Genomic DNA, 23,445 nt, shown 5'->3' on the forward strand with positions numbered 1-23,445 from the left:
AAAAACAGGGTCTCTGATCAGATAGAAGACACGTCCGGTGCATGCTTGTAGATGACTTGTGAGATATGGTTCAGGATGGGCTGGGCTGTGCAGGCCGCCCGGAGGCACTGCTGGAGAAGGCTCGTGCAAGATATAATGGATGATATTGATGAATCTCCTCTGCGGCGCCGCCACGGGAGAAACGCCCAAACCGGTAACCGTACTCTGAGGGCGTCGAGACTCACCGGATGCGCTAGATCAACGGCCGACAACGCGATGTGGCGTTTGACGTTGACGTTTCCAGTTGCTGTCGGGTCGGGTGGGCAGTGACGGCATTGATGGGCTGCCAGCTTCCAGGGCGCAGGTCCACCCGCACCTTCTTGCTCAGGCCATCTAGATTCTGGTTCTGAGGTTCATACCTGCCTCAGGCCCTAACGTTACTCCCTACGACCCCTAGCTCCGCTTCTAGGTTGGTTCGGGCAATGCTCTGTCAACAAGCAGGCATCTTCTCTGCTATGACTGTTCAAGCTCGGGCAGTCAATTTACAAGATGCCAATCATCCAGAACCCGCATCATCGCGTGGTGCCGTGTCACCTGGAGAACCGTGCCCAAGTCACGTCTGGAGAGCAGAGCCACCAATTACAGCTGTATTGTTCGGATTCTCGCCGTCGATGGTCTGCCACTCCAGCAAGGGTAACCCTTTGCCTTCGTTGACGGCCCGTCGCGGGAACTCCATCAGTGCTTTTGGGCTCAACGCTTCAAGGCTTTGCGTCGCTGTTCTCTTTGCTTTTTGCCTTGACGGAATCCATCCCCGCTTCACTCAAGGTTCAAGAACAGACCGTTAGTCCCGGCCAATTGCTCAAGGCTCTCCCTCAGTCATGGTACGCTAGCAATTAGTGCCACGAACCGCGCAATCCTCCCACACCCTCTCACCTCTGACTGCCAGGGACCGCTGGCCTGCCAAAGCTGCCAAGCCAGGGGCGCCGACAGCGTCCCTGACTCGACCCTTGCTTCCGAGAAGCTTCCCCCGGTTCCATGTACCCAGAGCCGACGTTGGTCTGTCTGGACCGGATCCCTCCCTATACCTTCCCCTGCTATGCCGTCTAGGTTGCAGATTGCAAAACGGCAAGATGGAGCTTGCTCCGCGTTCAACAGGTAAGAAGGCTCTCACCGCTGGACAAGCGGGTTTTTGACGAGGGAACGATCCACTAATGCTTTCACTTCAGATCAATTGACAGCTTGACAGCCTCAGCTCAATATAGTGCCCCGGACTGTCAACTAGGGACAGCCTTGCCCTTGTGTCTAGGATCCCTTCGCCCTGGAATCGTTGCCATTTCGTAGGTCTTCAGAGTACTCCTTACCGCTTTTCATTTTGTACTCCCGGCGCATTATCCGGAGGTTTTGGAGAGCTGGTGGACCTGGATAAGACAGAAGGGCCAACATGTGTTCAGTGCCGAGCATGTCCGATGTGCGCTCCGTGAGCCAGTTCTCCAGCTGCCGCCCACTCAGATCTGGTGCAGTGCTTCAATTGAAGCTTGTTGTGGCGCATACGATCTAGCCTTGAACCAGTCAAGGGCTGTATCGTATCACGGAACGCTTCCCTCCTCTTGCGAACTGTTCCGTTCCGAAGCTCAGTGTGCCCATCATCCACTAAAATCTCATCAGCACAGTCCAGGGAATGTGTTCAGCTCACCAGCTTGTCGGGAGCGGATCGATCGATCTCTCTTGGCAGTTGCAGCAATTCGCCCTTCCGCGTCCAGAGCCAGGGACCGAGGCAGCAATGATACCGAAATGAGTGGCTTCGATTGCTTTGCTGTGCGGTGGCTTCCTCTGACCCGTGGGCATACATTTCGCTCTTGATTAACCAACGAGTTGGATTTCGAGTTCACAACCCCGAGGCCCACACCTAGCAAACAATCCGATCGGGCAAGGCGAATCCCGCCATTGCGCAGAGATAACAGCAGCTTGGCTGCGTTTCAGTCAAGTCAGGCATAACTCCCAACAGCATTGGAAGGAGAAGAGCTGCCTGCGGGCCCATTCTTCTGCTTAGAGAGATGTTTGTTGCCTATCTATGGTCTACTTTTGGCCGTAGCTGAACCTCATCCAACGGCACTACAGGATGCAATCCCCGAGCTTGCTTGATTATCGGGCTAACTTAGCCATGGCTTCTTGTGCGAATCCGATCGACAAGACGGTATTTGATCCTTCAAGAGGCATCCTAGTTGGATGTTAGCAAAGAAACTGCTTGACCAACGGCGGTCAAGGCGTTTTTTGCTGACAGCACGCCAGCAACGAAAGCAGTTTTTAGTCCGTACGGAGGACTCCGCAAGCTTCAGAGATTTCTTGTCGAGTGTTTCAATCAATGACTCTTGGGACTTTGAACCCACTGTCGGGAGCCGCTCTCCCCACTCAATTACATTCTACCGAGGATTCCTTGAGCTCAAAGCCATGCATCTGACCCCGGCATCGTGAAGAGGCACTAGGCAACGCGCATAAGGAGGAGCCGGTGGTTTGGATAGAGCGCGTCTGGACCCTTGCTGGAGTCGGTCGTCAGCAGATCCCCTTGCAGACAGTTGAAGTCACGTTATCGCAATCGACTGCTTCTACCCGGAGCAAACTCAGGACGCGTCTCGCCAACAGAGCAGGCATGTTTGACTGCCACTCGGACTGTTGGTTGATCAAGTCTTCAAGAGCTGTCATAATAGGATTTCTCTCGACATGTTTGCTCTTGGAAGCAAGCCACCAACAAGGGTTACACCTGGTCAATGGCCCCACCCCTGCCAAACCTGTCACATTGAGCTTTGGACCTCTAACCAACCCAACAACCCTGTGACGGCGCGCCGTCCCGCGGCCGGAGGTTCGTGAGAACCGGCTTGAAGGGATAGTTCGCTCAGACTTGACCTCCCGTCAATGATGGCATGCTTGATGACGATTCTCAACAATCATGCACAGAATGATAGCCATTGTTTCGGATTTTCATCAATGGAGCTGAAAAAATTCCAAAAGATGGGGGAGTGCAGAAAGGTCCCGCACTACTGCAGGGCCAACTGACCGCTTGGGCCGATACGCAGGGGAACACGCAAGGTAAAAGTCTCCTGAAGACTTTTCAACTGGAGCAGCATCAAAATCTTCTCTGATCCCACAGCGGGTTTTGTATGACCCGTCCCGCTGGGACGACATCGGTTGACCCATTGGAGAAGACCTGTGCATGGATGGGGATAGATCTGGGTCCGGATGCAACGGCGAAGGCCCTTCCCTTCCTGGTCAACCTCGAGGACGAGTCTTGCTGGGATTCTCAGCGGGCCGACGGAGTCTAAGCAACACCGCTCTTCTCGACACTCTGTTCGGAGTCTTGAACTTTACCTCCATGTGAGAACCGGCAGGGTTCTCACCGTCGCTTTCAGCGCTTGCTAGCTTTGGCTCTGAAGCGAGCCTGTACGGGCCGGAAGACAGGGACCAGGTGTGCCTGTCCCGTCCTTCGTACAACACCCACATCCTGTCAGGAGGTGAACCTCTCGGGTCTGCGGATCGACTGGCACGCCGATCACTCGCAACCTCACCCTTCTTTGGAACGTGATGGTCGTATGGCCACAAGCAAACACGTGGGTTAGATGTCCCTTTTCCGTGTTGACGAGAAAATTGCTGGGTTGAAAAGCCACATCTGGTGAGCCAAAGAAGGTTTTGCTAGTGATTGCAAGCTACTGTAAGCATCGTCTTGAAGAGGGAAAAGCCAGCCGCTATTCATCTCCCAACACAATAGGCACGGCTCACAACTTTACGCTAGAGATTTCTGCATCTGGTTACGGATCCTCCGACTCATCAAACGTTCCCGTACTGCTTCGGTAAAAGGCAATGGCAGGCAAAAGAGTAGTTCGGTCCCGCGGCGGGCCGTCTTACACACGGACTGGGAACTGACCCGCCTCATGGGCGTTGTCCCCCGCTAAGAGTCAACTCCGCCGAAGAGACAACAAAAGCAATCATGAGACGGTGATACGTCATGTTATAGACCCGAGGCAACTAACTGAGGTGCGCTGGAGAAGACTAACGAACTCTCTGTCGCGTGCAGAGTACCGTTGAGAAGTGTGGTAGTGTCTCGCTAAGGCACGTTGTGGATTATTCTCGGTGCTGTTGCGAGCGTTGAAATTTCAACGGGCAGAGCGAGGAGCCGAGGGCTCTAGGCAAAGCCGATAATGGAGGCTGGAGTTGGACAGATCGAGACTCGACGCCATGCTCCCACTCTGATCAAATGTGCGCTCTGTTCTCCACGAGCCGAGCTCAAGAAGTCGGGACCGGGGGCGGCCGGGAGAGATCTTTGGTGGTAGCCATCAAGATCGAGGAAACTAACCTAACACCACCAGCACAGGCTGAACCTAGCTCCTGGGAATTGTCTTGAGCGGGCACGCAGAGAAAGGGTGTGAGCCGCTGCCAGAACTGAGCATCACCACACCTGGTCAGGACCTTGTAGGAACGCTAGAGCAGGACGGAACGAGTGTTGCTCTTCCGACCTTACGACGACAGCAGCGGCGTGTCAGCCCATGCTGTAGCGCGCGCCACCGAAGACGCGGCTCGTCAGTCTAAAGAACGGGAACCGCCCCCATTGGATGGAGTTGGTGATGGTACCTGAAACTCTGAGGCGCCGCGCGTGGCGCTTGATTGTCGACAGTTCGCTCCTCCGGGTTTTCTTTTTTTGGGGTCCCATTGAGGATCGTCAGCCAGGTGCTCGTCATGGCCATGGGCGAGCATGGGAGCAAGTGAGCACACACACCCCGGGGCAGTGTGGCGTTGATTCCCGCGGCCTCAAAACGTTTCTGGCGACATGGCTGCCGTTTCTCGTGTTCATGAACCTCGCTGCTCGCGACTATCAACTAGAGTGCGGCCGCCGCCTTGGTGTGTGAGTCGAGACAACAAGCAGATCGATGAGACTGCTCGGACCCGATGCATCTAGACGGGCACGGGACAAGAGGAGGGCCGTGCCAGATGCAAGCAAAGAGAATCCGGATGCGAGATACGACTATCACGGCACTTCTCGGTTATGGCTTCAGCGTCTTGTTGCCGAAAGGACCAGTAATCTGGCATGTTAAGCTCAGTATATGACAGTCGCATCATCCGCGGTGATAGCGCCGTTGAACCCAAATGGCCCAATAAGTGCCCAAGCTACAGTATGGCCGAGAAGAACCCTCCTACGCAGGTCGCCAAGAGAGGCCGTTTACGGTGTTCAATGCTTGAGTTGCGTTGGCGTGCTAGGCTAAAACGGCCGCGGGCCGGGGCTTGGACATTGACAATCATCAGATTGCGCAAGACGACTGCTATAGAAGAGCAAATTGGGTTTAACAGTAGGCCCACCTATTGAGAAGATCTGCATTTGCGGCATCTCATCACCTCCGGCTTCATTAAGAGGCTTGTCAGATGTCCAACGAAGGACCCAACCCCCACGGAGGCGGGGTGTGGGTGGTGTGGTCAGCCAGCCTTTCTCTGCCGTGTGAAGGCGTGTTGTTCGTGCGACCAACCTTTGTTCAGCCATGCCATGCCATTCCATGCCAGATCCAAGATCAGCAGGGTCAGACGCGGCGCCGCCCATCATCCGGGGCAATCGAGGATCCCGTCCGGAGCGGTCACGCAAGAAGCTAATTGCATGTTACGGCACGACAAGGCCGGTCGAGGATCTCGCGAGTTGGTGTGCTAACACAAGGCGTGACGAGATCCTTGGTTGTGCGAAAACCACGTCAAACTGCCGAGTCATATGCAAGCGTGGACGGCAGTTCGTTGGGATCGACCGTCCAAGCTGTCGAGCCGTCGGTCTGCATACAGTAGCGCGACTTCATTTCAATGATGTGAGGACAAAGCAGCAACGTTAACTGCGTCCAACAAGGTTAAGGCAGAGGGTAGTATTCCTCGGCTCCAGTGCAACCATGAGACCTGATGATAAAGCACACACGCGACGTGATATGAGTCGGATACCGCGCTTGGCGGAAGATAATTCTGCGCGACCCATTCTGGCAGACATTCTCGGACCCATGATCGTTGTCTCACCCACGCCGCTGAAGACTATGACCCAACTTTCATGCTGGATATTCCCAAAACGACACGACCCGCGTCGAAGCCGGTCCTGGTGGTGCCAAGCCACGTCGGAGATATTTTAGACAGCTCGACGCCGACATCGGTTTTCGAGATGGTGAAGCCTAGTTGATCTTATCAGATGCGATGTCACGTCAAGAGATCTCAAAAGACCGTGACTTCCGAGTACGTGGGGGCTTTGAGGTGTTTTTCTTCAAGACCAACATGGAGATGAAGCCCATGTGGTTATGAGACAGCTGTCTCTGTGCCGTTTCCACGCGCGGTTGCCGTCCCACGCGAGGTGGGAGGGCTTTACCGGACCATCGGGATTATTGTTGCCTGATGGCTCGTGGGGAGACCCTGGGAAAAGAGAGTCTTGACGGGCGGAGAGTGGTGAGGGTTTATGAGCCTTGTATCTCGCCATCCCAAGTATTTGGAAGCGGGATCGCGACGCCGCAATCCTTCTTGAGATGGAGCGTAGCATCCACGGACATTACGGTGCTCTGGTGGCCCATTGCCGGTGAGCATTCCGGAACTGGTGAGGCCGGCGAAGTGGGGCTCTTCGGGACGATGTTGCGGAGGGGCCGGCCGTTGTCATAATATGGCTGGTATGATTTTCAGGGAAAGGGGCTTCAGTTGAAGCTCGTGGGTTACTCGGTTGGACAACCGCACAGCTGGGGCTACTCGCTCGGTAAGTTATTCCTGGGGTTGCGTTCTCTTCGGTGATCCTTTGGGGTTAAGGTCCCAAGCTGGCGGTTTTCTGACACGTCCCAGTTCTCCGCGATACACATCAATTCTCCTTTGGAGACCGAGGATAACGTGTGCTGCATACTGTTCGCATAGGGCTACAATCCACAAGAGCGTACCCAGACAAGGGAATCCATGGATTGAGTGATCCATAATTCGACCTTCTCGGAGATGGTGTCACAGAAGCCATCACCATCCTGAGAGCACGGGTCAAGAGGCGACAATTGCGCGAACGTGGTCACTGAACTTGACAAATCGAGGGTACCACGAATTGGATCCTCTGGCCGGTCAAAAGACCATTGAGGAAGCGATCCAAAAGCAATGACCATGCGTGATGAACCTGGGGTGAAGGATTCAACGTTAGTCCTTGTCGTCAGGCCATAACAGCAAATTAATCGGGAAGGCGATGCACCTGCGGCCCAGAGAAGAGCTACAAAGGTGCAAAGCAAAGCGGAAAGGTCCACGAGGGGTCTATCATGGCGTGATAAATGTCATCCTCCAGGAGGTTAAAAAGCAATGACGGGAATAGCCGGCGAAGAAAGCGAGTAGTACTCGGATCGCGTCGCGTGTGCTCGCCTGTAATGCAACACTCCAGGGATGGAGGATACGGGATACCGGTGCGCTGAATCGCAAGCCTCTCTGGGTTGGGTTGCTCAAGTTGATGTTATCGCGCCTCCAACAGGCCCGATTGGCGATGGCCGGATGTTGATCTGATCGCCACCAATGCATCCCCCGGTTCGTACTGTAATGATGGACGAGGACACAAGACGGCGCATCTCATCCCAACAGCTGGTCTGTCTCCAGGGTCAGGGTCTGCCTCGCCGGCCTTATTCTGGGGGAGTGAGCACACCGGTGCAGGTAGTTCCTCCAATGCGACGTGGTTGGACCTGCGAGGGCCCTGGAAGGGAGTGAGGGCCAGCATGGAATCCATGTCTCTTTACTGGGCTGGGCGACCGTTGCGTCCCCACGTGGAGGGATGGCCATGTCAAGGAGAAGCCCGGGCCTGCTGTCAAAAGTGTCAATAGGGTTGCATTCTCTCGAGACGAAGACAAGACGTGGACGCTTTGGGACCGTGAAGGTCCAGAAGAGGAAGATGAGAAAGACATGCTCGGCACGGGCGGGAGGGCATCAACATGACAGAGCGGCGTATCGGGGCCTCAATCGCGGTTCTGCAGCAGCGGGGACGAGGGTATTGTGTTCTGCATTGCACATTGGGCCATGACACTGCAATTGAGGATTTCAAGAGGTCAGTCAGCTTCATGCCCTGCCCTGTTAATGCATGGAGCGAGGGTACGCGCGTTGTGCTTGGTCGGGTTCCTGCATAAATGTGAGCAAGCAGGGGGCCTGTCATTTTTGCTGGTGCATGTGAGTCCCAGTCCCCATCCCGGTGAAAAAGAGTGGAATGGATGATGTGACTGATCGACAGGAAAGAGGAAAGAGGAGGGGAGAAGGCATCATGAGATGATTGTCCCCCGAAGAGATTGGGGGTCAATGTCAAAGATGTGGTGGGAATGGCCTCACAGACGCACGCGGGTGACACAGGCTTGGCCACTTGACATGTTGTCGAGGTGTTTGAGCTTGGACTGGGCTGTGAGCCCGGATCTTTTGCCGAATAAGCCATCTGGAGGGCTTCCATTGCGACTCTAACTCTCTCTGCTGCCACCACCCGCGACATGCATCTCGAGTTGGTTGTTGACACCCATGGATAAATAGAGAATCCCCGCATTCAACACAACGGTTGCAAGCAAGGCAGACGCAATGCCAACAACAACAGCATCATCCTTGGAGAGAATGACATTCACTCGCCCACTCTCAATTGCGACATACATTCAACTCGCATGTTCAGCTGTCTTGCGATGTGTCCTCTCGGAGCGCGTGCTGTCCAACCGACGAGATCTGGGCAGCGTGGTGGTGAGACACTGATTGACTCGCGGAGAAAAGAGAGAGTCATTCTGCTGCTGCTGACGATAATTCAAGATTGCCCAGATGAAGAAGAGGAGTGATGAGGCCCTATAATCCGTACGCCTCATCACTCTTATCACATCGCATGGCATAGTGTCGCATGGCAGGGCAGGGCATCGCATGGCATCCCCCTGGCTGCTGCTGCTGATGCTGCTGCTGCACACTCCCCAGTTCAGTTCAGCTCAGCCTCGGCACCGATGAGCGGAAGCACGGCTGGGGCAGTCAGTCAGAGAAAGACATACAGACCGCTCTGTCTGCCGCGTGTGCAGTGCAGATTCTCCATTAAACTGCCTGGACATGATCATTGGAAGTCTCCATCCTCCCCTCGTATAACTTAGACAACCGGGGCAGCTTCTCCGTCTGAGCCAGAGACAGACATGCCGACGCTAACGGCGCCTCGTCTTCACCGTTGCAACGCCTTCGGCTGCAAGCCGGCCGTTGAGCCCAGACGAGGCGAGACGAGACAACAACGCAAAACGCTTTCTTTTCTCCTTGTGTCTTGAGTCGAAGGAATGAGATCTCGATCTCTGACCAAATGCCTCTGATGACCACGGAGAAAAGAGTCTCTTGACCGACATTTGTCGTCATCAAGTTGGTTCAGTCAGTGGCAACTGAGACCGGAAAGCGCCTTTGCCGTGGCGTCGGTACGCACTGCATTCTGCACAATTTGGTCGCCATCCCTGTCATCGCTCCGCATGCAAGATTCCGACCTCTTTGAGAAAGGCTGTTGGTCTCTGCTTCTCTCTCTCGGTCCCTCTCTTCTCTTCATCGTCCTTTAAGCTTCAAGCCTCACTTGATCACTGCAGGCGACCCGTCAATTCTTACCCTGCCCACGCTTTGCTGCTGGTAGCTAGCGTAGCGTAGGCTGCCACCAATTCCCTGGTCAACCCCCGTGCCATCCTGGCGCGCTGTAGGTCCCCGTCCACGTCCGCATTGACCAACGCTACTCCCTACATACCTTGGGGGCCTCGAACCCATGAACATGCCCAAACGACAAGGCCCTCGATCCTTCATTCCGGCCTGTCAAAGTAGGCGGGTATCTATCCGCCCAACCCGGTAGAGAGGAGACCGGATTCTCGCGCCACCTTGGGTATAGCTTTATGGCCAGAGGAACAACGGATTCATCTCACTGAGACGAGCGAAGGACAGGGCAAGGCAAGGCAAGTGTCATCCATCCCCCTCTTAAACTTGCTTGGGCCCCGGCAGTGCAAGCTTCCGCGCGTGTGTGCCCCCGCTTCGTGACATGATGATCGACCTCACAAGGCTCTGAAGAGGCAACGCTGGGCAGGTCTGGATCGCAGTGATGCGGGACCTGTGGGCTCTGCTTTAGGCTCACATACATGTCTATCAACTGCCATAGTCTGAAGAACTTTTGTGAGCGGTGACGAACCAAGGTCTCTGTCTAGTTCCCGCCCGTCAACTCGAGCCTGTTCGTCATGTGGGGTTGGGTTGGCGTTGACGTTGACAAGCGGATTGGAATAGCTTCGGCAGAGGGTTGCGGCCGAGTGAAGCGACGAGGGGGAAGCAGAGCCGTTAGCCTGGCGAGAAGAGAGGCCAGCCAACCGGGTGATAACGACGGAATCGCCGCTTAACAGAGATGAGTGAGGATCTTTGGCGAGGGGCCACGCTTGCAACCTCGCCATGGGTTATCGTCTCGTCACCAGGTTCTCGGGAACTATCAGGGGATGAAAGAGGATGAAGACCACACCCCCTCCCCCTCCCTCGGCGCCTCTTTCGGGACCCCAGGGGGATACGGCGTCCCCGTGATACAGAGCCCAATTACGAGTCTATGCTATACCGGTCGTAGTGTTGCATCGTGCCCCAGGAATCTAGTCGGCAGTTCTTGATATTGCGACTGCAGGTACGGTCTTTTGCAGCGCGCGGGTGAGGCGGTTTTTATCATCTCGCCTCTACCACGTGTTTAGGTAACCTGCTCTCGCGTATGAGTTTCGCCTCGTCTTGTTTACGAGGGTTTCTTGATATCCGGGTCAGGAGCTTGGCAGGGGGCAGCTCTGCTTTACCGTTTCCTCCGGGTTAAGCTATATTACATCGGTGAGAGTACGTTATATGGTACATGTGAAAGTGTACGCGGAGCCGGAGCAGGTGTGTGGAATATGTGCTCGAGTTAATTCATGCCGTGGCATGGGAAACGACTCGGTTGAGTGTTTAATGTTCGACTTCTCTTTCGATACTTGTTACGGAAATGGTGGATCTCGGCTTTGCAGAGCCAGTTTACATTTAAGTTTGGATGCTACGTATTGTTTGACCTTTTGACGGGAGCTTGTTCTCTCATGATTCTTATGAAGTAATCTCGCCGTTTGTTCATGCTATGAAGGTCCATGACTGTGTATGTTGGTAACACAAGGTTTAAGTTAAGGAAGTAATCTCGCCAGACCACGCTATGCTTCTGATCAGGATGGTACTCGAGCTAGTAGAGAATATGTTCCATGAGCCGCACTCGTGATCCAATTTGTGTTGCTGTTGGTGTTGACAGTAGAGGGGGTTATCGTCGTCGACAACTTGGCTGTTGCTATCTTCTCCGAGAGCCGGGACGGGGATCAAGGGCCAATTCTCTTCGAAACCACTCTCCATACCTTATTTGTGCTTGAAAATGATGGTGATTATATGTTCCTAGCTCGTATGTATAGGAGGTAATGCGTTGTACGAGTTGCTCCGGATGGAACGGAGAAAGGACCATGGCGGTTGACCGGCAGTTCATCTGATGTTCTGCAGCTGTGGTTCAACCTTCGATGGCAATGTATTATAAGTGACTCTCGTCGATGGTGCTGTCCTTTCGTGAACTGCTATTGTTGCGTCTTGCTATCTGCCTGATTGTGAGTTGTCCTGGAGAGGATGAAGACCAAGGTGAGGGTTTGCAACTGAGCCATATGTCCACCACCGGCGCCTTTAGACACCTCTATATCATGCGGAAGTATCTAAAAATGTATGGAGTTATAAAAAGATGCTTTAATTTATGTTTTGAAGTCAGAAACTGTTCGGTCGTATATGGTCACCACTCCAGTTGTGCTCGTCAGAGGCATCAGTTCTGGTATAGGGTATGCAGGGCGGGCTGACACTCCAGTAGCACAGTAGGTAGTTATTGTGTATAGGTTCGAAAAATTGCTCTACTGGGTCTTGTTTTCTGTACTAGGCGGTGTGGGATAATGCAGTTCCCCATAGATACTTGAGTTTATGGATGTGATTTCTGCCCTGAAAATATGTTGGCAAGACACGTGTGTACAAGTTGCATCTTATGAACTCTGATGACCAACATGCTCTCCTGGATGTGTGAGGCGTATGAGCCTTTATTGTTACTCTGAGTGGTGCATATTGCTGCAGTTGTAAGTAAAGCCTATTGCCGCTGCTGTCTATCGGAGGCTTGGATATAAAGCTTCAGGTTCCGCTTCGTTGTGTTGTCTCTGCCACAGACGAGGCGCTGTACTTACGATCCAGCAATAAAGCATACAACTTTGGCAACTATCATCTATATCAATTTAGTTGCGGCTCGTTGCTAGCCCGACAGAATTCGATTTAATGCGCAGCCATACAGGACACTCATTGCGCAATTGCTCTACTGTGCAGTAGTCTGTTGAACCATTGGCTTGCTGACTTTCAAGTTGAGAGTTGTCCTCAGGAACAATCAAGCCATTCACGTGAGAACCGACCAAGGGACGAGTTACCGAGATCAGATAATTCATGTGCTGTCTCTGCTAAACCCTTTATAGTGCTGAATTGTCTCGGTCGTTGGTTTTCCTGCCGACAATAAGGGGTGGGCGGTGCATGTACAGTGTGCACGTGCGTCGAGCACAGTCCAGTCCACGTCATCCAGAGTGAAGCCGTGCGCAACGCGGCCGCTAACAGCACTGTGCGAGCCCCTCGATAAGTCGAGGTGCCCAAAATCTTTATCGCAACTTTGGATTCGCTGTCCTTGGTCTTGGTTTGGGCATTTGGTTATCGCGGGTATGGAAGCGTCACCTCTCACCCGCCAGCCTCCGCCGGAGGTCTTTACTCCAAAGATCATTCAGCTGTATGATTCTCTGTTCAAGGTTGGTTGTGTTGCCCTTTCCCCCGCTGCGCTGTGGTCGAAGTCTAACTTGTTACGTGCAGGTAGCTATCATGTCCCCCCTGCACACGCGACCAACTTGCGCCGACGACTGATCGACGAACTCCTACGCTAGGATGACTTTGACGAGGAAAAGACTGAAGGCTTCTGGGCCGAGTTCTTTCTGCTGCGACCCGATCGAGCGGCCCTGCGACGTCTCCTGAACGAGCTGAGCCCGAGCGATGTGCTGCAGTTCGAGGTCCGAACGAGGGAGCTCTTTGCGAGAGCTATAGCTTCAGTAAGGGGTGGGAACAGCTTTGCGCAACTACATGCGCTAGACGTACGTTGAATGCCGTCGCTTCTCTCCTAGGAAACCGAGTCTAACGTCGTCTAGACCCTCAGTGTCTTCCTGTCATGCCTCCTATCCAAGCGGTACCCGCACCCTAGCTCCGATATTATGGTTCTCCTCGCCGGCCTCGACCACATCGACAACGTCTTTACCGACTTTGTCGGAGCGCTAGAAAGCATAACTAGGAACGGGAAAGACTGTAAGGCTCGCCTGGAGCATTGGGAGGTATAGAGCTGACTGGGTAGTGGAAACACGATACAAGGCCATCGAGGTGTTGCTTGCGGTCACGGCGGGGGCGTATCAGACAACTCTGTTGACCTACCTCATCCAGAGAGATCTATTTCCCTCGGTTATGAAGGTACGTGTGGTGTCAGAGGAGACAAGGCGTGATGCTGACACGATGCCAGTTTATCCAAGACTCCGATTCATCCAACCAAGTCCTTGAACCGTTTATCCTGCTCGGCCTCCTAGCCAACTACAACAAGTTCGAATTCCAAAACCCGTACCAGCTGCGACTAAACGACTTTGTCAACGAGTCGGCCATTCAGAAGATTGTCACCTGCATAGGGCAGTCGTGCCAGACGGTGCGGTCGCGATACATCAAGATCCAGGATGACCTGCCTGAGGGCTGGACCTTTAGCGCGACCCTGAACATGCTTGGACTCGGTGCGATTGCTCCTGGGCCTAAGCCAGTAAGGAAGCCTGTTTATGATGTAGAGACTGCCAAGGCTCTATTCACGAAGCTGTAAGTTGAGCTGTGAGCATCGAACTGAGAGTCCAGCTAACCCCTTGCTAGACCAGAGGAAGAGGCCGCCATTCTTCTTGCAACATACGACTTCACTCACGCAAACAAGCTGTTTTGCTTTAATCTAGTGACGATGGGGGCGGAAAAGGGTGCTGAGCAGCCCATTGCCAGCTATCTTTCTCTCACCTCCTATCTCCTACAGCACGCCTATCTGTCACCCCGTGCTACCTACTACGCCCACCTCAACCTCATGGTGTTCCGCCTCCTCATCGAAGATCCCGTCATCTGCAAGCGAATGTGCAGTGAAGACTCCAAAGTACCGGTGCGACTGTGCCGACAACGGCAGCCTTACCTTCCCCTGGTCAAGGGCGAGAGAGTCTTGGCCATTTCACTGCTCGACACTATGATCGACGGCATCAACCATAATCTCCGTCGACGTCTGGATGTTAGCCTTTACTCACTCTGCTTTGGCATCATGCTCCGCGTCATTTCATACCTCTCCCGCACGCGCACGCGTCTCGAATACCACTGGCCTGAGTTCTTCCGCTCTCTGCTCTCTATCGTTCGCTTCTTGGCTACCTACACGGCCGACCTGAAGGATCTACCACACATTGATACCCTCCTTGACCACGTTGTTAATCTCATCGCCCTGTCTTTGTCTGCTGGCGAGGCCTTCCTCCCGACGCCAGCGGCATACGACGACCTTTTCTACAAGGTGGTAGAGTCAGGCGAGGTGCTGACAAAGTTCAAGGAGAACTACAGACTGGGGAACCGCAACACCAACTCGATCGACACTCTCATCAACGTCAGCGCACACTACAACCAGCTGCTGTCCGAGGGTGGTGCGGCGCGGCGTAAGCCTAGCGGGCTGACGACGCAGGAGGTGACAGAGGTGATCCGGCAGGGTTACGAGACACTGAGCATCCAGGCCAAGGAAGGACTGGACTCGTGGGAACGGTACCGAGAGGCAGATGAGAGGACGTTGCTCAAGAAGGTGGCGAGGGCGGCGGTTGGGGACGTGAGGGTCATGGTTGAGCGGTAGTTGTGTGTAATTGCGAGGTTCTAATGTTGATTATGAGAAGCATGCCAATGATCTGAGTTTATGCCGTACAAGTGCAGAGTTACAAGTGCAGAAAACCAGTGACTATTTGAAAAAGGTGTCGACATCCACTTTGCTCGTGTAGCCTAGGAGTGCCTTGCCACCTTTCGCCTCGACGTTGCCGATCTTGACGTTGATGTCGCCTTCTGTGCCGTCTGTGTTGTTGACTCCGGCCATGACCCTGGCCGAGTTGAGCATCTTCACGTTTCCTAGTTCTATTTGCCTGCGATTCTCTTCGACCTTGGCCTGAAAAAAGGCCAGGAGGTCCTGGTAGCCCCTGGCTAGTTGAGCTCTTCTCTCTATATTAGCTACTAGATCTTGTTTAGACGCCTCGTCGTTTCGCAGCTGGATTTCGGTGGAGTGCCGGTTTGCGAGCACCTGAAGCTGTTGGAACTGTTCCATGGAAACCATGCTGGTCAAAGGTTAGTGACTGTGTCAAGTTCATGTCAGACTGCTTACAGGTTTGCGCCGTTGAGGGCCAGGCTGATGGTTGACTTGCACACGCTGAGCTCACTGATGAAAGCTGCGACCCTGCCCTTGGAGAAGAAGCCGACGTTGAACCTGTCCCTACGAGACAGTTCACCTTCACTGGAGTGTCTCAGTAGATTCTTTAGCTCATCGTGAAAGCGACTGCAGGTGTCACAGCAAGCATCGAGAGCGGCTTCAAGATTGCCTTTGCGGACAATGTCGGAGAGCACGGGCTGCCAGTCGGGCTGGTCTAGCGAGGTTTTCAGGCTCTCAATGGCGAACTGGACGTTCTGAAGCTCTGTCTTGGCGTTGGTGATGATCTGCGGAGCATCCTTTATGCCGTCCAAGTCGTTGGAGAGGGCGCGGACTGCGTGGAGGGCTGTTGCTGCGAAGCCTACGGCGGCTGATACGATTCCTACTACCTCAGCCATTGGCGGGGGACTTGATGGTTCTTGTTGTGATGTTGAAAGTAGGTAGTAGAGGATGTCTGGGGAGGTCAATGGATGCCACGTTTGGAGTTGAGAGCTAATTGTTGGGTTGCATGAGAGTCAGGAACCGCTTCTGGCTTACAGACAGGCATCCTTGGTGGCTTGAAGCTGGATGCCAGGGCAGCCAATCAATCAACAAGACTTGAAGCCCGTGTGACCTGTGAAACCTTGGCTGAGCACGAGCACATGCGAGAATGGTGGGAGTAGATATTTGCCACACCACCATGGAGTAACACTGCAGCTATTATCGACAAATACTCACGAAAACCTCTTCATACTTTTATTTACTAACAATTTCGGAGTAAGATTAGATACTCCTGGAGGAATGCAGCTCTTATAGTGTAGTTATTCTATTTGTTTACTTGATTATCATGGTAGGTAGGAGAGTACATCGTGTACGAATCTGGGGTAGCTGACTACCTACCTGAGTTGGTGTGCCAAATACCCACCCCCCGAACGTTTGAGCTAAGAAAAGAGGCTGTGAGGAGGCAGGCGTCCTTTTTGGTCTTCGTCCTTTTATCCATAAATCTTTGGACTTCTTCTCTCTTTCATCTAAGAATTGACTCTTGTGCTTGCCATTATTAATTATACATTGTCTTTCATCTGGAGCTATGAGCTCAGAGGTATCTGCCAATATAACCATCAATATTGGAAATGTCAACTTGGGCCCCGGAGCCACGGCCACTCTTGGCATGAACAGAATCTGTTCCGGTGCGTTGAGGGACTGGCTTGTTGCAGAACCCAGCTAATCTAGACCATGGATAGACTCCAAGGCAGAGGAACAGGCTATCAAGCAATGCAAAGATGCCCTATTTATTTCCGAGCCCAGCTCAGTTCGGGCTGAGCTTCTCAACATCAAAGGAAGCCTGGCGGAAGGTACATGCCAGTGGATTCGACGGAATGAGACCTACCAGTCATGGCTTTCGGCCCAAGACTCAAATCTCCTTTGGATTTCTGGCGGACCTGGCCGGGGAAAGACAATGCTGTCCATCTTCCTGACCCTGGAGTGGGAGACACTGCCTGACCGTGTTCTCTACGTCTTTTGTGGGGATAAGTCCACCAACGATGAACTCACCATCCTGAGGTCGCTACTCTACCAGGTCCTGAGCCAATGCCCCGGGATGGTCAGCCATGTGGAAGACCACTTGGGGTCAGAAGAGAGGACCAATCATACGCTTTCATCCCGTGGAGATTTATGGGCAATGTTTACGAGTATTTTAAAGGACTCGGAACTCGGGCCCGTTCTTTGCCTGATTGATGGTCTTGATGAATGCCATCGAGACTCGACCCGCTGGCTCCTAAACAACCTACGACATGTCTTTGACAAGGAATCGAGCTCGAGATTGTCGCCTTTCAACCCATTCAGGCTTGCCATAGTCAGCCGAGACATCCCTGGCTTGCGAATTTATCCTCGACTGAACCTCGAAACCAAAACGCGTGCGATTGAGAAAGATGTCACCCGGGTCATCGATGCCAAGATGAAGGAGCATGGTCTCTTCTCAGAGTTGGACGATGAATTCATCGAAGAGGTCAAGACGACTCTCCAGCGCCGCTCCGATGGTACCTTCTTGTGGGTTGGCTTTGCTATTCAGGAGCTCCTGTCCGTCGAAACAAAGACAGAGATGCGGGACGCTTTGAACGCGATTCCACGAGACCTTGGCACCCTGTACTCTAAGATTCTCCTTCGAATAAAAGGCCCCAGAAGAGGGATGATTGCCCAGCTCCTGCGCTGGGTGGCTCTGGCGTGCCATTCTCTGACAGTGTCTCAGCTTGCTGATGCGTTGGACGTGGATGCCCAAACTATTCTCGACCTGGTGGACATGTCTGGGTCACTCTTGACCTTGAGTGAACACAGAAACTGGGACATACACTCCTCGAAAATTCCTACTTCCGCTTTTCCCACGCTTTTTGGTCTTCGCCATACCGTGGCCAATGCCGCCAATGTTGCCAAGGTGGTCAAGTTGGTTCACTCATCCGTGGGCGACTTTTTGAAAGGTGAATCAAACGACGGCATTCTACCACCAAGAAAATTCCGCATTCGCGTCGAAGAAGCAGACCTTCAAATTACCCAGAGATGCCTGAGAGAAGTCAAGAAGTTCTTCTCCCACTCTCCAGCACTGGAAGAAGACATAGCAGCGAATGCGTTGTCTTCTTATGCCACATTTTTCTGGCCCCAGCACGCAAGACGTTGTGGCAAGCGTCTGAAAAGGCTGGTCGACTCAGACAACGCATTCTTCCGTGGCAAAGAAGGCATGGTTATCTGGTCGAGGTGGTGGAATGCCTATTGTGAGCCAGTTCCCAGCAACTTCAAAAAGGCTGGAAGTCTTGACTTAACCCCCTTGCACGTATCCTCGGCTCTAGGGCTTCAGCTGTGGACTAAAAAGCTGCTCCAACCTACGGCTTTGGCGAGATGTCAAGTCGACGCCACTGATTGCAACGGCTGGACCCCGCTGTGTTACGCTCTTGATCAGGGGCATACTGCGGTCGCGCAGTTGCTGGTTGACCATGGAGCTTCTCTCACACGGGACATCAAACAAAAAGATTCTTTGGGCAACAACACTCAAGGCTTCAAGCCAATTCACAAGGCAATGGAGCTTGGCCCAGAATTTGCTGAGCCTTTCTTGAACAAGGCTCTGAAAGCCTCCAAACCCCGCAACCGTCTGGTAAGGTGGCTACCGTTTCTCAGTACAAACCTCAAGCACAGTGCAGACCTCAAGCACAGTACAAACCTCAAGCGCAGTCTATTTCGGAAAGCTGCTGTGCTAGGGGATGAGCGTTTTATCCACATTCTTTTCAACAACGGAGTCACTCTGGACAGCGACATAGCCCAGTTGGCTTTGAAGGATGCGCTGGAGAACGGTGCTGGCGAGGCGTTCATGAATCTGCTTCAACACACTGCCAGCACAGACATCTAGACCCAGGACTGGTGCTTATGTGTAATACTGGAACTGCATACGATGGTCAAAACTCTTGACCACGGTATGGACCCCAATGGTTGTGGCAGAGGGGCTGGGTTGGGCGGCTTACATGGGTAGGAACTCCACTGGACTGGAATCAAAGGGTTGACGATGAAGAAAGTGCCCAGATCACCTAGCTATTGATTCAAAGTGGCGGCGTCCATAGCCGGCAGAGAAGGTTGCATTAGTCTAGATCCTGATACATTTCCGTGATCTCAGAGAGAAGCTGGAAAGAGATCAAGTCAATGATGGAGATTGATAGTGGAGTTTGTAAGCTCCTTGATGGTGTTGGTCTTCTACGGTAGCTAGAGCAGGTGGAATGGCCTCAGATTGTTCCCGTATTCCCTCTGGTGCTTGAACGCCTAGGGTATAGTAACATAGTTTCTTTAAGCTTAGATTATGCTTATATCTTAACTATCTTAATTATAATTTAAATAAATCTCATTACATCTTTCTTAGCTAAGGATAAGGGGGAAAAGAATTTTATTAATATTGATTAATTAATTTCTTCTCTATCTTTACGTATACGTCGCGCTATACGCATCTATATGGTTAAATTTTAATAAAACTAAAATGCCCCCGTTGACTGCCTGCGTAAATTCTATTCAGACCCCGCGATTCGCATGTCCTATATGAGACTGCGTTTTATTCTCTCAATGCCTTATATAGTATTATTAAGATAGCATTAGCAAAAGCTGTCCACTTTTGCTCACTTTATCTCTGTTATGTGTTCCTTTATTGCCAGACTCTCCTCAATCAACTGGACTCCAAACCACTCCCTCAAAGCCTGCACCCTCTCCTTACTCTGGCACTCTTGCACGACCCTCGTATTCCCTCCCAGATTCTCCTTGACGAGCTCATTTACAATCATCCGCTTTCCGAATACCTCCTGCTGCTGACCCTTCGTTGTCTGACCATCTTTGCCGTCCGTGGCCACTCTTCGCAGGAACTTGATGACGCTCATCGAGGTCACGGCAGAGCTGTCCAAGCTAGCCGCCGTGAAGCAATTGACCACGCCGAAGTCTGGGGGCAGCCACTCGACCGCGTCCCTGAAGCTGTAGAAAGTCCTCCAGGGCTGGGTGTCGCTGTTGCGGCACTGGTACTGCCATATCCTGCGCTCCGGGGCGCACGAGACCTAGCTAGGGATAAAATCGCGGATGAAGCGGGCGTCCTGGGTGCCCATGCTGTGAATGTATGACTCTTCCCTAGGAAACCGAGACCGGGCGAAACGTCGAGTAATGCAAGAAAGTCGGCAACCTGCTGGCGCGTATATTATGTTCGAGCTATCCGATGATTTCTAGTTAGAATCAAGAGGCTACGTGAACCGTTGTGAGATGCTGAGAGTGCTTCAAGTGCATTGGCCAGGAAGATGCCCAGGACTGCTCGTCAACAACTGATGCCGTTTAGATGCTGAAATAGTGGGAGTGCCTCATTTCCCCCCCAAGAGACGTCCAAGCACGTTGAGCCTCCTCGCAGTTTGCCTCGCCGGGCAGTCTTACCCCGCCATGCGCCCTTGGATTTTGTGCCTTCTCTGCTCTCTTTCCTCACCTTATAGAATAGCTGGATGGGATGGAGCCGTGATTCATGCCCTGTCCCTCCTCCGCGACAAGGCCTTCTTCAGCCCCTTCAGCCCCCTCAGCCTTTGTTCATTCTCCCCGCCTCAAACCAAGCTATCGCTGACCATGACTTCTTCACCGCACAAGTTGACAGCAACTCAGGTGCTTGAGCTTCTAAAGAACAATGCCATCACTGTCGAGGCGTATGCCCGCTCTCTCTTGGATCGCATCAAGGAGAATGACGGCACTGTCAAAGCATGGGCGCACCTTGGTAAGCTTCTTCCTCTGGTCTGTCTGTCAATTGTGGCCAGCGCTGATTCTACATCAGACCCCGACTTGGTGCTAAGCCAAGTACGAGCTCTGGACCAGATCCCCAAGGACCAGAGGGGGCCTTTGCACGGACTCGCCATAGGCGTCAAGGATATCATGGACACCAAAGACATGCCCACGCAGTATGGCTCTCCCATTTACAAAGGGCATCAGCCAGGTTCCGATTCATCTGCCGTTGCAATTCTACGAGCCGCGGGGGCTCTTGTCTTTGGCAAAACAACCACGACCGAATTCGCCGTCACCAACTCAGGGCCCGAGACGATTAATCCTCACGACCCAAAGCGCACCCCAGGAGGCTCCTCGTGTGGATCTGCGGCAGCCGATGCCGACCTACAAGTAACCCTCAGTCTCGGAGCGCAAACCGGCGGGAGTCTCATCCGCCCAGCATCCTATGCCGGAGTCTTCGCCATGAAGCCAACCTTCAACGCCATCTCGACTGCGGGCTCGAAACCCATTGCCCCTACTTTTGATACTCTTGGCTTCTTCGCCCGCAGCGTCGAGGATCTACAGCTGCTAGCAGATGCCTTTGCCCTACAGGACGATGAGCCCCCAAGAGACATCCCGTTGGACGAAATCTCGGTTGCTCTGATCGAGACTCCCATGTGGTCCTCGGCGGGACCCGGCACAGTATCGGTTATGAAGCAGGCCGCTGATATCCTGCAGAAGAACAACGTCAAGGTTGAGCAAGTCTCGCTCCCACCAGAAGTCGCCGATGTCGAGGCCCTTGGTCGAATCCAGAAAGTCATCACCCATGGTGAAGCACAGGTTTCCTTTCTAAGGGAATATCGGATGGACAAGGCGAATCTGGCGGCCGAAATCCGTGACATGGTCGAAAATACCTCCAACAACACCGACAAAGAGATGACAGAGGCTTGCGATACGTACTCCAAGATGAGGGACATGGTCAACAAACTGGCCGAGAGCTACACTGCCATCCTTGCGCCCAGCGCTGTGGATGAAGCTCCGCTCGGCCTTGGCGATATGGGAAGCCCGACTTTCAACACTCTGTGGACTGTAAGTGCTTCTGTTTTTTTGTGTCTCAAGAGTTCCTCTCGCTGACCGGTATAGGGATTCCATATGCCTGTCATCAATATTCCTGCATTTGTCGGGGCGAATGACATGCCCGTCGGCATATGCCTCGTGGGCCCTAGGTTCCGCGATTAGCAGCTCTTGAGGACGAGCAAGGTCCTCGGCGAGGTGCTTCTGTCCCACGGCGGCTTGAAGGTACGGATCTGATCCTCCTGGCTGTGGGCTCTCGCCAGGGCCGAGTCTCGGTCACATCTCCTTTACGTGGGTGGTCAGGTGCTGACACGGACTTGAATGTGCATTGCAGGCGGGGAGTGAGAGAACGAAGAAAGCGAGGCGGTTGAGGAAGTGACGCCATTGCTGATTGGTCATTTGAGGCCTATGGCGATGGTGCAGAAGGAAAGGGGGCACCACAGGACTTCAGCCTGCTCTTATAGCTATTGACTACAGAATAGAGGAGGTTGCATGAGGCTCGGCCCGTGAAACCTCTCGCCATGGCTATTGGTAACGAGCGTGGCGCGGAACACGACAGCAGCTGAAAACGATTTGTCGTGGTGAGGCTTGGTACATTTCTGCAGCTCTGCCATCCGCTTCGAAACCGGTCTGAGATTGCATTTGCACGCTCCCAAGCCTTCCGCATTTCTGTTCTCTGGCCCCCCTCGCCTCCCATTTTCCTGGTCTCGCGGCCCCCCATCTCTCACAGTTGGTCGAAAATCCTCCTGTTGTACAGCTCCCTTCTTGTTCTCACAGTAGCTGTCTTGTTGAGACCGGACCAACTTGACTCCTGCTCTCTTACTTATATGAACCCCTCACAAAGCGCCTGTACCGCCTAGCGTGACAAGCCTAACTGGTGTCGTGCGGATCCTCGGCTCCAAAAGTCACTTGCCTGAGCCTTCAAAGCCTTCAGACCAATATGCGGCTCCTCCATCGCGATGCTGAAGGCGAGTTCAAACTCATTAGGGAGCTGGCGGGAGAAAAGCTCCCCAGGTATGTAGTACTGTCGCCTCCGGGACAATGAGGCTGAGGTCAGTTTTCAAGACCTGACTCAAGGAGATGCCCATTCCAAACCCAGTGGGTATACCTGAATCCGATTCTGTGGCGAACAAGCGGCAAAAGATGGCCTGGAATACTTCTGGCTGGATACCTGCTGCATCAACAATGAGAGCAGTGCCGAGCTTCAGGAGGCAATAACAAGCATGTTTTCCTGGTACCGTAACGCAGATCGATGTTACACGTACCTGTGGGATGTCTTGGTAGAGCAGACAGCTGACGACTAGTCCAATGAACCTCCCCCTGTATGTTTGTGGGGAGCTTCTCGCAATAGCAGATGGTTTACTCGCGACCAAACTCTTTAGGAGCTCCTGCCTCCAAAGTCTGTCGAGTTCTTTTCCAGGAAGGGTACAAGACTTGGTGACAAGGCATCCCTCGGACAGACGATCCACGAAATCACAATATCCCAGCTGAGAAAGGTCGGGTAGGACAATTCCACGCCTCACCAAGACCGAACCGATAAGTTTGCTTACGAGCGAGGCTTCGAGCTTTCGTGAGCATGGGCGCCTTGGGCTGCGGATGTTTTTTGTTCTCGGGGTTAGCTGGCGAGGCACTGGGCTCGAACGAACGTGTTGCTTTGCCCTGTTCATCTC

At 53.1% G+C, this 23,445-nt stretch overlaps 4 protein-coding genes across 4 annotated transcripts; 3 read left to right on the plus strand and 1 right to left on the minus strand.

Moving 5' to 3' along the window:
• Nucleotides 1–12,704: 12,704 nt before the first annotated feature.
• On the plus strand, nucleotides 12,705–14,920 carry LRP88_03335 (ARMH3 family protein; the record flags this gene model as incomplete). The annotated part of the gene is made up of 5 exons (XM_083239961.1): nucleotides 12,705–12,788; nucleotides 12,921–13,124; nucleotides 13,179–13,358; nucleotides 13,541–13,878; nucleotides 13,930–14,920. 5 exons carry the CDS (start codon nucleotides 12,705–12,707, stop codon nucleotides 14,918–14,920), a joined length of 1,797 nt encoding a protein of 598 aa, XP_083105091.1.
• Nucleotides 14,921–15,022: 102 nt separating this feature from the next.
• Nucleotides 15,023–15,876, minus strand: LRP88_03336 (uncharacterized protein; the record flags this gene model as incomplete). The annotated part of the gene is made up of 2 exons (XM_083239962.1): nucleotides 15,023–15,389; nucleotides 15,437–15,876. The coding sequence occupies 2 exons, from the start codon at nucleotides 15,874–15,876 to the stop codon at nucleotides 15,023–15,025; spliced, it is 807 nt and encodes a 268-aa protein (XP_083105092.1).
• Nucleotides 15,877–16,544: 668 nt separating this feature from the next.
• On the plus strand, nucleotides 16,545–18,848 carry LRP88_03337 (ankyrin repeat domain-containing protein; the record flags this gene model as incomplete). Its single annotated transcript, XM_083239963.1, has 2 exons — nucleotides 16,545–16,644; nucleotides 16,699–18,848. The coding sequence occupies 2 exons, from the start codon at nucleotides 16,545–16,547 to the stop codon at nucleotides 18,846–18,848; spliced, it is 2,250 nt and encodes a 749-aa protein (XP_083105093.1).
• Nucleotides 18,849–20,572: 1,724 nt separating this feature from the next.
• On the plus strand, nucleotides 20,573–21,940 carry LRP88_03338 (amidase; the record flags this gene model as incomplete). The annotated part of the gene is made up of 3 exons (XM_083239964.1): nucleotides 20,573–20,717; nucleotides 20,775–21,790; nucleotides 21,845–21,940. The coding sequence occupies 3 exons, from the start codon at nucleotides 20,573–20,575 to the stop codon at nucleotides 21,938–21,940; spliced, it is 1,257 nt and encodes a 418-aa protein (XP_083105094.1).
• Nucleotides 21,941–23,445: the final 1,505 nt, after the last annotated feature.

The sequence above is a fragment of the Fusarium phalaenopsidis genome (assembly GCF_050370095.1).
Source record: "Fusarium phalaenopsidis strain FUZ10S chromosome Unknown contig_32286, whole genome shotgun sequence".
Taxonomy (NCBI): domain Eukaryota; kingdom Fungi; phylum Ascomycota; class Sordariomycetes; order Hypocreales; family Nectriaceae; genus Fusarium; species Fusarium phalaenopsidis.